The 12,441-nt window shown below is 50.6% G+C and overlaps 1 protein-coding gene across 2 annotated transcripts; it reads right to left on the reverse strand.

The window, feature by feature from the left end:
• Window positions 1–5,663: 5,663 nt before the first annotated feature.
• LOC123188616 (casein kinase 1-like protein HD16) lies at window positions 5,664–12,170 on the reverse strand. 2 transcript variants are annotated; one of them, XM_044600788.1, is made up of 17 exons: window positions 11,972–12,170; window positions 10,862–11,325; window positions 9,577–9,702; window positions 9,422–9,495; window positions 9,254–9,323; window positions 9,119–9,174; window positions 8,954–9,025; window positions 8,791–8,885; window positions 8,594–8,642; window positions 8,369–8,498; window positions 8,062–8,277; window positions 7,847–7,977; window positions 7,037–7,211; window positions 6,855–6,945; window positions 6,505–6,662; window positions 6,181–6,369; window positions 5,664–5,928 (listed from the first exon to the last, which is right to left on the reverse strand). In XM_044600788.1, exons 2-17 carry the CDS (start codon window positions 11,270–11,272, stop codon window positions 5,869–5,871), a joined length of 2,103 nt encoding a protein of 700 aa, XP_044456723.1. In that variant the 5' UTR covers window positions 11,273–11,325; window positions 11,972–12,170; the 3' UTR covers window positions 5,664–5,868. The 2 variants fall into 2 exon arrangements, with proteins under 2 accessions (XP_044456723.1, XP_044456722.1); XM_044600787.1 differs by having other exon boundaries at window positions 8,579–8,642.
• Between the last annotated feature and the right edge of the window lie 271 nt (window positions 12,171–12,441).

The following is a 12,441-nucleotide window of genomic DNA, read 5'->3' on the forward strand; positions in this document are numbered from 1 at the left end:
TGCGTACCATTCCATATCTTTTGGATAAGCTTCATGCACCTTGTCATGATCAATCTTGTCGCACGGACTCTTTCTTATTTGATGGACACTTTGTGTGCGCTAACCATTGTATTTCCAAGTGTTGTTTGTGTTTGCTCTTTTTGCATGTATACCACTCCGGCGACACCTTGGAGTACTTGGATTGCGCCATGTCTTCCTCTTCGTCCAACTACAAGTCCGTCCACGACAATCGTTTCCATGGTGATGAGGTTTTCGATCCGAGGTCGGATCTTTCCCAAGGGAGGGGAGATGATGCGGAGCATCCTACGATCATCCCCATGTACACTCAAGCATACGCCTTTGGACCTAAGGTGAACTCGCTCCTTTCCGAATCTTCCCTTTCTGCATGTAAGACATGGATGCTACTTCAAGCGCGGACCTTGTGCATACTCAGGTACACCCGAGGAGTCCAAGGAGAGCCCAAGGACCAAGGCCAAGCGTGTGCGGGAGCGAAGGAAGGAGAAGGAAGAAGAGTCTGCTGCTACAGCAGCCAGACATCCGGCCCTTCACGAGCCGCCGGACATCCGGCCCAGGTCCCAGAAATCCGGACACCGCCGTACCCAAGAGCAACAAGACCAACCCCGCCAGCCCGGACATCCGGCCCTCTGTGAACGCCCGGACATCCGGCCCGTCGCCCAGACATCCGGCCTTCCCTGCCTGCGTGCAGTGCATCTGGGCCGAGGCCCATGTACCCCTTCGCCCCTTAGACTATATATACTCCCCCTCCACCTACGTTTTAGGGTTAGCGTTGTGATATCTCATTTGAGAGATAGAGCTTCGCTCATCCATATCGGATCTACTCCACGAGAGAGACCACGACCCTCTACGGAGAAGATCCACCTTGGATTCAAGACCCCTCACGGGAAGATCCCCTTGTGGATTCAAGACCTCACGGAGAAGAACCGGTTACCTCTTGTATCGTCCGTTGTTGACTTTGGATCTTGTATCTCCCTTTGTGTTCATGGATCTAGTGCATGTGTGATCATTCTTGTTGGTTTGAGTGTTCTCTCGTGTTTCCCCTCGTGATTCCCCTTGTTTCCCCCCTCGTGTTCTTCGTGTTCTTCACGGGATCCGCTCCTTTCGTGAAAGATCGGGCCACTAGGGTTCTACCCTACATCACATCGGCGCGCTTGGGGAGGAGCGTAATTAGCGCCTGGTCAAGGCAGCTAAACCCTCATCCACGCAGCGCGTAAACCTGGTCAAAGATGCATCAGAGGTCGTGCTTGATGACCGGCCAGCGGGAGCGGAGGAACTCCACGGTGAAACCGTCAGGGCCGGGCACCTTGCGAGACGGCAAGCTCTTGATGGCTTGCCAAATCTCATCTTCGCTGAATGGCGCGTCGAGGTCCTCCGGGTTTGAGGGCTCAATGAACTGCGACAGGTCAATGGTGCAGTCACGCGGCGCGTCCATCCCAATCCGGCTGTCAAAGTGCTCGAAAGTGGCCGCGACCATGTCGCTAGGATCAGTGAGCACGGCGCCGTCGACGGAGATGCCATGGATCCAGTTCTTCTGCTTGTGGTACGTGCACTGGCGATGGTACAACGTAGTGTTCGCGTCGCCGTCTTTGAGAGATGCAATGCGTGCGCGCTGTCGGGCGATCGTCCGCTCAAGGGAAGCAAGGCCAAGGTAGGAGAGCTTGATCTGACGATGCAGCCAGTCTTCATGCGGTGATAGGGCACGCTGTTCTTGTGCGGCGTCGAAGCAGAGCAGCAGCTCACGAGAGATCGCAAGCTGGTCTCGCACGTTGCCAATGGAACGCGCGCTCCAGCTGGTGAGCTTACGCGCTGTGGCCTGCATGCGCCGCATGAAACGCCGGAACGGATCGGCGTCATCCACCGAATTCCACGAGGTCGCCACGATCTCCGGGAAACCGGCGAGGCGAGTCCAGTACTCCTCGAAGTGGAATCGTCGGTGCGCTGATGGGAGAGGCGAGCAATCGAGCAAGAGGGGGGAGTGATCCAAGACGACCGAGGCCAAGCAATGCAGGTGGCATTCGCCATGCAGCTCATCCCAGTCCCTGGAGCACAGCACCCTATCGAGATGGACCAAGGTGGGCGGGCTCTGCTCATTGGACCATGTATAGCGCCGGCCGCTGAGGTAAATCTCCTTGAGTGCGAGGTCGTTGAGGACGCGTCGGAACCGCCCCATCATTATCCTATTGAGATTGTTGTTGCTCTTGTCCTCGTCACGGTAGATCATATTGAAGTCTCCGTAGATGAGCCGTGGACCGGGGCAGGCGTCGCAGACGTCCCGGATCTCCTGCAGAAAAGCGATCTTGGCGTTGTTGTCCTAGGGGGCCATAGATGATAGTGAGCCACCACAGCACGCTTGTGCTACCAGGGGTCGTAACTCGGGCGGAGATAGTGTTGGTGGTGAACATCGGGTCCGTGATCGTCACGTCCCGGCTCTTCCACGCCAGCAGGATCCCGCCACGGGTGCCGCTCGCTAGCAGATAAACATATTCATCAAACTCAGATCCCAATGTCTCAAGGACAGTCGACGAGTAGACCAATTCCATTTTAATCTCTTGGAAACAAGCGATCGAAGCACTGGAAGTTACAACAAGCGAGCAAACTGCCGTACGTCTAGCACGGGCGTTGAGGCCGCGAACGTTCCAATTGATGATTTTGAGGCCGTGATCCATTAGGCAGAGGTCGGCGAATGGGCACGCATCGGCGCGGCTAGGCCTCGATCGGGATGCCCGAGATCACTGTGGTGATAGGCGTCGTGGACGGGTCGGCGGGTAGCACGCGGCCAACAAGCGCGGCAATGGCCATCAACACGGCATGAGAGAGGGGCGCAGCAAAGACCCCATTGTATGCCTTCATGGCCTCGGCGGAGATCACTTGATCGGTGTCGATGATGCCAAGGGTGCGCAGTATCTGGACCTGCGCACGGCGCTCAGCGGTAGGCGGCACGCCAGGCTTGGCCTTCGCAGCGGTGGCAGATCGTCCGCGGCGCGGCGAGAAGTTCAGGGGCTGCCGGCGTCGTTTGCGCGCAGGGTTGGGGAGGGTTGAGCAAGTCTGCTTTGTTGTCGTGGCGAGGAAGTCTCCAAGGGTCCAGGAGCTGACAGGGGTCGGCTGTCTGGTTCGTCGCAGAGTGATTGGCAGCGTGGCAAAACGCCCTGCGCTGCGCATGTGAGGCGCATAGGACACAGGGGTGGATTGCAGCGTTGACGGGCTTGGGGAAGAGGGCATGCTGGCATGGGCATTAGGAGGCGTGGGCCTTTGCAATATGCGTCTCGGTTCCTGGGCCACGGGGGAGGGGCAGCCCAAGTCAGCGTCCCCGATGGTGGCGGCAGGAGGGGCGAAGGCGCGATGAATGGAACCACACGACCCGCGTCCCGCATAGCCGAGGAGGGGCTGGCATGCAGCTCAGCCAGGGCCACGAGGGTTGACGAGGGCGCAACATCACGCATCGAAGTGGCGGGGCCGGCATGCAAAGCAGCATGTACTTCATTGGCCACATGAGCTGACGAGGGCAAAGCATCGCTTTGCCCCGACAGCGGATCAACCTCGGGAGCCATAGGGAGCGAGTCCGGGACCTCACTGATAGGGGATAAGCTGTCCGGATCCCCAAGCGTGCAAGCATTGGCCGTGGTGGGTCCATCGCTAGTTTGGTTGTCTCCCTGTGCGCACAACGACGCGCAAGACTGGGTCGTTATGGGCCCGGCTACAGGAGGAGTGTGGGCGGGCGCCAATTGGTTGTTGCCAGCTGTCGAGGTGGCAAGCACCACCGCTAGGGTGGCGACCCAGTCGGCCTGGGATCCGTTGCAGCTGCAGCTTTGGCCAGCGCAGCCTGAATCCTAGCGCGCTTTTTCTTTCCGCCCCGCTTTCCTCTTTTGGCTTTGTGACTAGGGGTGGGCCCCAGCATGCGGCCATGCATCCATGCATCTGGCACGGGACGGTACGGGCGGAGGCGCATGCGCAGCCGCGGCGGCGCGGGACGCCAGCCAGCCAGGGTCGACCGCCTCGCCATCAGCCCGTAGGCGGCCTCTAGAGCAAGTCCAGCTGGCGGAGTCTACCGCCATGCCATCGGCGCGTCCATCGGGGGAGGAGGTTGAGCGGTGACGTTTCCGGCCACGGCGGCGTTGCTGCCCGTGTCCATGGCAACGACCAGCGGCGTCGTGCGCGCTGCCACGAGCATCGCCATCACCATTGCCATCGCCATTGGCAACATCATCAACCACCCTAGGAAGGGTAGCGGACCTCACTAGCCGGATGGAGATGGGGACTCCAGAGTGCGGAGGGCCGGAGGCAGGTCAGGGCGGATGCCGGGGACGTGCTCGACAATCTCTAGGATGGCATCCCGGCGAATGGAGGCCAAGTCCCGCACGCGCCTGGTGAGCTGGAATGTGGCAAGGTCAGCGCGGGAACGCGTATCCGGGTGCAGCCGCTCAACCCAACAGCCAGTCCCAAGGATGTGCTCGGCCGTGGACAGGTGCCATGCCTGCGCCGGGATGCCGCGGAGCTCGAGCTGCACAGAGAATGCAAAGCTCCCAGCAATGGCGTGGGCGAGCTTGCACCAAGGGCGAAGCAGTAGGGTAAAGTGGGCGGAGTTGATGAGGTGGTCGCCGGCCATCCGGTCCATGATCAGCCGAGAGGAGAAGATGCTGAGAAAGTCCTCCGGGACGTGCTTGTGTACAGTGAAGTCGCCAGGCTGCAGGTCGAACATGGCATGCAAGGTTGCCTCCACGTCGGCCGGGGAGACAGAGGGCCTGGTACCGGTGATGGTGGCCACCATGCCGCGCGCAAGCACCTCCTCCGCCTCCTCCATCTCGATGGAACAAGTGATGGTGACACGCGCCGGCGCAGAGGCGGGCGGCGGGGTCGGCGGTGGGGTGTTGCGCGGCGGAGCGGGGGAGTTGGGAAGGGGGGTTGCACGGCGGGGTGTCTGGCCCACGACGGTGAGCCGCCGGAGGCTGCGCACGATGGTCACCGAGCAGCAGCATCTCACAACAGCTGGACTCGTGGCCGGAGATGAGGCAGTGACGGCAGCGCACGAGATTGGTGCAAGCCCGCACTTGGTGTCCGGCCTCCAGACACCTGAAGCACAGGACGGCGACTTCCTTAGGCGACGGGCTGCGACGGCGGCGATGGGAGGGAGGGGTGGCCGCGCTTCGCGCGCGCGGGCGACGGTTCCTCCGTCGCAGCTGCTAGAATCCATCGGCGTCGAGCACAGGGCCTCCATTGACGCGATGGACCTCCGAGCATGGTCCCAGGCGAGCGACGGCCGGAACGCGGGCGGCCAGCACGGCCGGCACAGTCGAGCGGAGCGGCACCAAGGCTGAGGAAGCAAGGGCCGGGCGCGGCGCGGCCGGCGAGGGGGGAGGAGCACGGGGCCGGCGGGGTGCTGACGACCTCGCGGTAGGAGCACGAGTCAAAGGACTCGCCCGCAAACCGCTCCAACGGATGCGACCGTCGGGGCTAGAGTCACCGGAACGAGCATCGGCGGAGGCCATGGCCAGGGGGGAAGGGAAGGGTAGGAGGGAGGGCTACCGGCGAGATCGACGGCGGCGAGGCTGGTGGGGGGCTAGGCTAGGCTAGGGAGCGGGGAGGGGAATGGGAGCGGAGCGCCATCTCTCACCATACTTTAAGATTATGACTGCCCAACAGCGCAAAGGTGAAACTAACCAAACTATAAATGCAAATTTCGTGTGGATTATGTTAGCATCTTATGGAGAAGGTCCACAACATGCATTCGGTTTTACAATTAGGTCGAATTAACCATCACATCAACTTCTGCTTTTGAATCCTATCATGGCAATTCTCTTGTATCTCACATCAACTGATGCTCATTTGCCAAAGTAGTAAACGTCCCTCTCTTGGTCAACTGACAGTTCTCCCGTAGCAGATCGAAGCAATGTATAGATTCTTGGCCCATTTATCCTGCAAGTAGTTTCCAAGGTTAGCTTGGCACCGCAACAGAAGAAGCTAAGGTACTGAATTCCGGAGACAAGCATCATACCGCCATGTAATCTACTGCTCCCTCCGTCCCATAATATAAGACCGTTTTTGACGGAGTGTCAAAAATGCTCTGATATTATGGGACGGAGGGAGTGGTATGTAATAGTAGAGGATATGAAGAATCCCTGGTATTTTATGACAAGAGTAACACTATTGTATGAGCTGCTAAGGTACCTTTACATGGTTGCTGGGAAAGGCTGAGGTCCGTAGAGTTTCTTGTGTCTCGTCTACTGGTTTCCGTTTTGGCTTGCTCAAGATAAAAGCGGCTTGATCACCGGTAGCTGCTGAAGAAGTTATTCTGTAACCATGCTCCCATCGCCGATGGATGCCTTCACTTGGATACAGGAAATCCAACTCAACAATCTGAAATTGCATAAAGAACTTAGCCTCGTAAACTAGCCATGCTATAGTCACTGGAAAATTTACAGAAATCTATACTGGGACATTAATCGAATGGACAATTTCATATGGCTAACAATGCCAATCAAGTATTCTGACCTGTTCAGAATAGCCAGAGTTCCTTGACATGACTACTCCCCAGCGATTTCCAGCTGTGGCCATAGATGTTACATGAAAACCTTCTTTCCACTTTTTATTGATCCACTTGAAGGGGAATGATTCGCTAACCTTGTACGATTGTTGAGTGTAAGGAGTTCCTGCAAACATGACACAGAACAAGTTATATCATATTATGAATAACCCTGTGAACAATGACATTTATGGGAGGTACCAAGCTAAATACGTACAAACAAAACATTTGGTTTTTTCTTTGTCGTCAACAAAAATATTGCCACAAAATACAAATTTAAGTGGCAAACCCGATTGATATAAAATCATAAGCCACAGACCTTTAGACATTAAAACCAATGAACTTCCGTTCAATGCTCCAGCTATTGCTGTTATGTAGAAACTTTTCTCCCACTGATCCATTATCCAGTCCTGTGTATTGGAAACAGAATTAGGAATCCTCACTCGGTAATTTATCAACAGCACTAATCAATAATAATCATGCTTTATGAGACTACCATACCTTGTGTAGAAAAACAGGTGAGAGTTCATAAACCTGAGAACCGAAATCAGTTCCTGCATCCATAATGAGAGCCCAAAGGTTTGCTGAAGAAGCCACACAACTGATGTATAGACCATCCTCATTACCCTTTTCTATATGCTGTTGAAGCCTGTTGTCAGCAACATTGTAATGATACCTAACAAAGAGAATCAACATATATTGGCTTTAATTTCCGTCAATACAATGCCAAACTATTTATATTTACTTTATAACCAATGTATTAAACAAGGGACTGACAATGAGATATTTCAAAAAGTAAAGGCATGGATACTACGCAAAGAAATATGTGTACATGAAGAAGTGCAAACTGAAAGCCTTAATCACTAGAAACTACAAGCACAGTTAATACCTCTACCAGTATATAAGGAATTGTGCAAACTAGTTACTTGGAGGCCATGGCCACAGATATTTGAATTCTTAGATGGTTACTTTGCCTGCTGTTGCATGTTAACTACAGACAGATGGTTTAAACTCGGGTAATAGGTGTAACAAGAATATCTTGCCTAAACTGAACAAAGAAAACACGGGAAGCAGTAATACGACAATTAACGGGTTTGCTGAACTTCAGTCGACTGAGACTCAACCAAGAATCAGTAGACTGCTTAGCCGTTGGACCTTTGCGTGGAGCTTCGTGCTAGTCTGTATTAACTTCATGGATAAGGCAACGAATTTTGGAATTACCACTTAAAAACAGATATCAGAAGTCCAATGATGTCAATTAATCATATTCGTATCATCTACTTTATTTCAAACATCAATTAGTGTAATTACCGCTGCTTCATAGGGCGCCTGGCATTGTAAACTGAAATCCACTGTGATGCTGGGCTCCCTAATCTAACTTTCTTCTTAGGCTGATCATCTTCTTCATGATTTACAGGTAGCCTTCCACGTTTTTGCCCCACCTAGAATTTGGGGAAAAGGTTCATAACAAGACACAGAAGAAGCAAGCTAACCAAACATGACAGTGAAAGTACAGCAACACAGACCTTAAGGGCCCCATCAATTCTGATGGGCCTTGACGCAGGTGATTCAATCAAACTTTCAAAGAGAGAAATAAGTTTGGCGTAATTTGGCTCTTCATCAAATTTCATATTTGTGACAGACTCAAGAAACTGTTTGAACGGAGGTGGGCAGAAACTGCATAACATATCCGGAGAGGTAGCCATTTTTTTCTTGCAAACAAGGAAACTCTTGGTATCTCCCTGTGATGTCAAGAAAGTAACATTGGAACAGACCTAAGTGAACACCAGGAAAATATAGTGAAGTTAACGCAATAGGTATAATTAAATCTACCTGGTAGCCTTGCCAAGGCAATCTTCCTTTTATTAAAAATATAAGGGTGTATGCCAATGACTCTAAATCATCCCTCCTACTACCTGTACGACCTAGATGAGCATGAGCACTTGCATATCTAATTGTCCCCCTAGTAAAAACGAAGAAAAAAGGGTAAGTAAAGAAGTACCATAGGCGAAAAAACAAGTACGCATAGGGAAAATAACCAACCTGAAGATATCAGGCCTTTGATCATAATCAACATGTTGACCTGACGAATCTCTCCACTTTGATGCTGCACAGTTTAGACATCACCATATCAACACAAATCAGTAATGAAAGAAAAACACACTAATCTGGTTTAAAGAAAAGTAGAAGACTATGACCCTGAGTTATGTCATGAAATATTGCGATGAAATAGAATTTGTTGATTAATAGAATACCTAAACCAAGATCAATAAGGAAAAGCTTCTTCTCCTCAGGTGATCCAGGCAGACCAAGCAGAAAGTTCTCTGGTTTCACATCACCATGAACAAACCTAACAAAAATAGGATGTGTTAACAAGAATGAACAGCGATGCATTGGTTGAAGATAACTTTAAGCTACCCTTTGGAATGAAACTTCTCAAGAATTGATATGGCTTCTACAGCAATGCAAGCAGCCATATGTGGAGACATCCTGTTGGAAGTGTTAAATCTTTTAGTACAGATTACAGAAGAACTTTGTCTTCAATAAAGTATACAATGTCAAAAGGAACAAGAGGATGCTCACGCTTGTCCCAGCGAATTCCATACATCCCAAAGACTGGGACCAAGGATATCCATTACCTAGTTATTTTTTCAATATGATCAATTTTAAAAGAAAAAACAGCCTACCAGTCTAGATGATTAACTTAAATAAACTCACAAGGATATAGTAGTCGCCCTGCCGGCCCTTATAGTGGACTGCCGGTACACCATAGCAGCCGTTGAGAGTCCTTGTTACAGAAAAACCCAATGCTCACTGATCAGAAAGTTCAAGAGATGAAGAGAATAGCATAACTACAAAAAGGAGTTGACTGTCCAAAGTACGTACTGATAAACTTGCCACTCATATGGGGGGACAAAATTGCACCCTTTACTACTCCGGTGCTCAAACTTCAATGCAACCTACATAGTTATTATCCGTAGTTTTGATTAATGTGACAAAAAGCTGCCTTTTTTTCATAAACATTTTTAGAGCAAACAAACCTCATATGCATGAGGACCAGTGCGAGCAGTCCCACCAGATACCCTTCTACCAACATACACTTGACCAAAGCCACCTTTACCTAGTTTCCTGTCAGTTATATACACAGGAGAATTACCTACATGAACCTGCAGAAATGACATGGTATTAGGAGCTTCCAAATAGCAGAACTGACAACTCCGACAAAGCGACAAATAAGACATTGCATGTCCCTCATAGCATCATCTAGAGCAGAATTTTCAGTGAGGCGAAATTGTGCAACGAGGCAATGGACCTAGCTGTAGCCTGTCATTACACAGAGACCTACATTGCAATGTAAGAAGGCAATTTTGCAGTTCATCTACTTCTGGGCCATGTGCAACTATATTCGAACTACAAGGACTTAAAGAAGTAGCATGTTTTTCCATGACAATTCGCTGTTTTGTGTATTGGATTGGATCAAGATAACGGACCTGTCAAGTGGGATGCTGCCAAGTAGCACAACTGGCAACTATGACAAATAAGATATTGCAGGTCCCTCATAGCATCATCTAGGGCAGAATTTCCAGTGATGCAAAGTTGTGCAACAAGGCAATGGATTTAGCTGTAGCATGTCATTATATGCATAGAGATCTGGATTTCCGGATGCAAGAGGGTAATTCTGCAGTTCGTTTACTTCCGCGCCATGTGAAACTATATTCGAATTACGTAGGCCATATTAACTACTCCCTCCGTTCCAAAATAGATGACTCAACTTTGTACTAAGTTGGTAGTACAAAGTTGAGTCATCTATTTTGGAACGGAGGGAGTAACTGGTAAGCTTTTTCTAGATCTACAACAGAAATATTTGACAGTTTAGGTAAACTATTTAACCGTAGCAATGTCTACCCCTGAATTGATGGATGAGTCCCTAATGTGATGGCATCAAATAAGGCATGAAACAATGGATGTAATCTATGTAGGACAGAGGGACAAAGCGAAATACTCCCGAGGATCCATAATAAGTGGCGCGGTTTTGTTCAGTTCAAAACTGTGGCACTTATTTTGGACTGGATGGAGTTTTTTTTTCTGTTTTGTGCTCCGAACATACAGCATGATATCCTATGTTTAGTTTTGCAACATTAACAAAAGATGAAGGTCCTTTTGCTTGTGCCCTATGTGATCAATCTAAAACAGAATGAACATCCTAGAGAACATGAGTAAGGCGTAAACCATTGCATTAAAATTATTGAACTATAAAGTCAATTGAAAACTATGTCAGGTCACAAAATGGCGGTTCATGATAAAAAAATTATGGAAAAGAAGTACCCTCTCCGGGATTGGTGCTATTGTTGAATCGTCTTCAGCGCCGACAAGCTTCTCAGCACTTTCACCATCCATTCTCATACCTTTATTGCCGACACCCTGAGCAACCTTGTTCAAAGCAGGGTCCTTGGATTCACAAACAACTGCATGTATGGCAACAGCTTTAGGGAGGTGTTCAGAACCCAGGTTAGCATCCAAGTCAACAACTTCCGCTCCCTTTCTTGCACGCCTTGGTGCCGGCACCACTCTTCTCCAAGGAGCACCCTTTCTGCCCCTGGCAGCAGGTATATGATCGCACTTCCCTGCTCTCTGTGGAGCAGGCGGCACCGGTTTCACAGCCGGCTCTGCTTGTTGATCGTCAAGCTTCCTGAACCTCAGACGTGCTTGGCGAGTACTGCTGCGCAGTTCTGGCATCCTCTCCCCATGCAACTTAAGTCGGTGTTCGAGCTGTCGGAGCCCTTTCCAATCTGCACAAGCATAAACACAGTTGAAATTGTTGATCAACATACATAACTAAATAGAACTATTTTTGTAGACACAAATGGAAATCTGGAACAAGTGTTTCATACACTAATGTGCCCACAACCGCCCAACATGGCAAAAGTCACCGCCGGTGGTAACCACAGCATACTTCGTCTTCACCGCAGCCTTTCACGAGGACGAATGCATCGATTGGCGTGGAAAAGAAAGGGAATCAATCATCTGACCACCCCCCACCCAAAAAAAAAGGAGATTTCCACTGGAGATAAAAATTTCCGTCTTTAGCAGTAGATCACCAGCAATCCGGCACCCAATCGGCAAGCGTACAACCCACCCAAATCCCAACTCCACTAACAGCCCGTTCTGTCGCCCAAATCCGGCGCTCACGCGCGCGCACACACACAACTGACACCATTCCTTCCGGTGCCCGATCAGCTGGCGGCGGCCAAATCGGACCACAGGCAACCCGTCAGAGCGCGATTTTCCCCAAATGGAACGCTCCCACACCTCCTGATCGCAGAGGAACACACCCAGGCGCCATCTTTGGACCGATTCTTTTTTCAAAAATATAAATGAAAAATAGGTGCAGAGACAGAGAGAGGAAGCGGGAGATCGGGGTGCGGGGATGCTCACATCGACGTAGCGGCGGCGACCGGGAGTGGAGAAGGAGGAGGCTCGATTCGTCTCCTCGGGAGCCGCGTAGTGGTGGGGGAAGGCACACGAATTGTGGAGATGGAGCTGCTGGTCTCGTCTGTATCGTCTCGTGCTGGTGGCGTTCATGTGTGGGGGGTTCGGTTTGGGTCGTGGCGGGGGGGAATCGCCCCGCGTGAGAGCATTACTAATAGAACCCCTAAATAGATCAAAAAAAAATCCTAAATCCTCAAATCCTTGTAGCAGTTTTAAGGATTGAGAAGTGCCACTTTTTAACACTTTTATAAGGATTAAAAAATAGGGGCAAAAACTAGAACCCTCAAACCCAACCCTTAAACTAAGGGTTGGATTTGAGGGTTCTAGTCTTTGCCTCAACCCCAACCTTTAAAACTGTCATTTCATATATCACACATTTCATCACAAATTCCATCACATTTGACATAAAACAATAA

The sequence above is a fragment of the Triticum aestivum genome, chromosome 2A (assembly GCF_018294505.1).
Source record: "Triticum aestivum cultivar Chinese Spring chromosome 2A, IWGSC CS RefSeq v2.1, whole genome shotgun sequence".
NCBI lineage: Eukaryota > Viridiplantae > Streptophyta > Magnoliopsida > Poales > Poaceae > Triticum > Triticum aestivum.

Excerpts from the sequence above, each read along its gene's own strand:
- LOC123188616 (XM_044600787.1), bottom strand. The coding sequence starts at position 11,272 with ATGCCAGAACTGCGCAGCAGTACTCGCCAAGCACGTCTGAGGTTCAGG. Across the intron at positions 9,175-9,253 it reads AGGGCGACTACTATATCCTT|GTAATGGATATCCTTGGTCC; the intron begins GTGAGTTTATTT and ends AAAAATAACTAG. Across the intron at positions 8,499-8,578 it reads CAAAGGCCTGATATCTTCAG|GGGGACAATTAGATATGCAA; the intron begins GTTGGTTATTTT and ends CGTTTTTACTAG.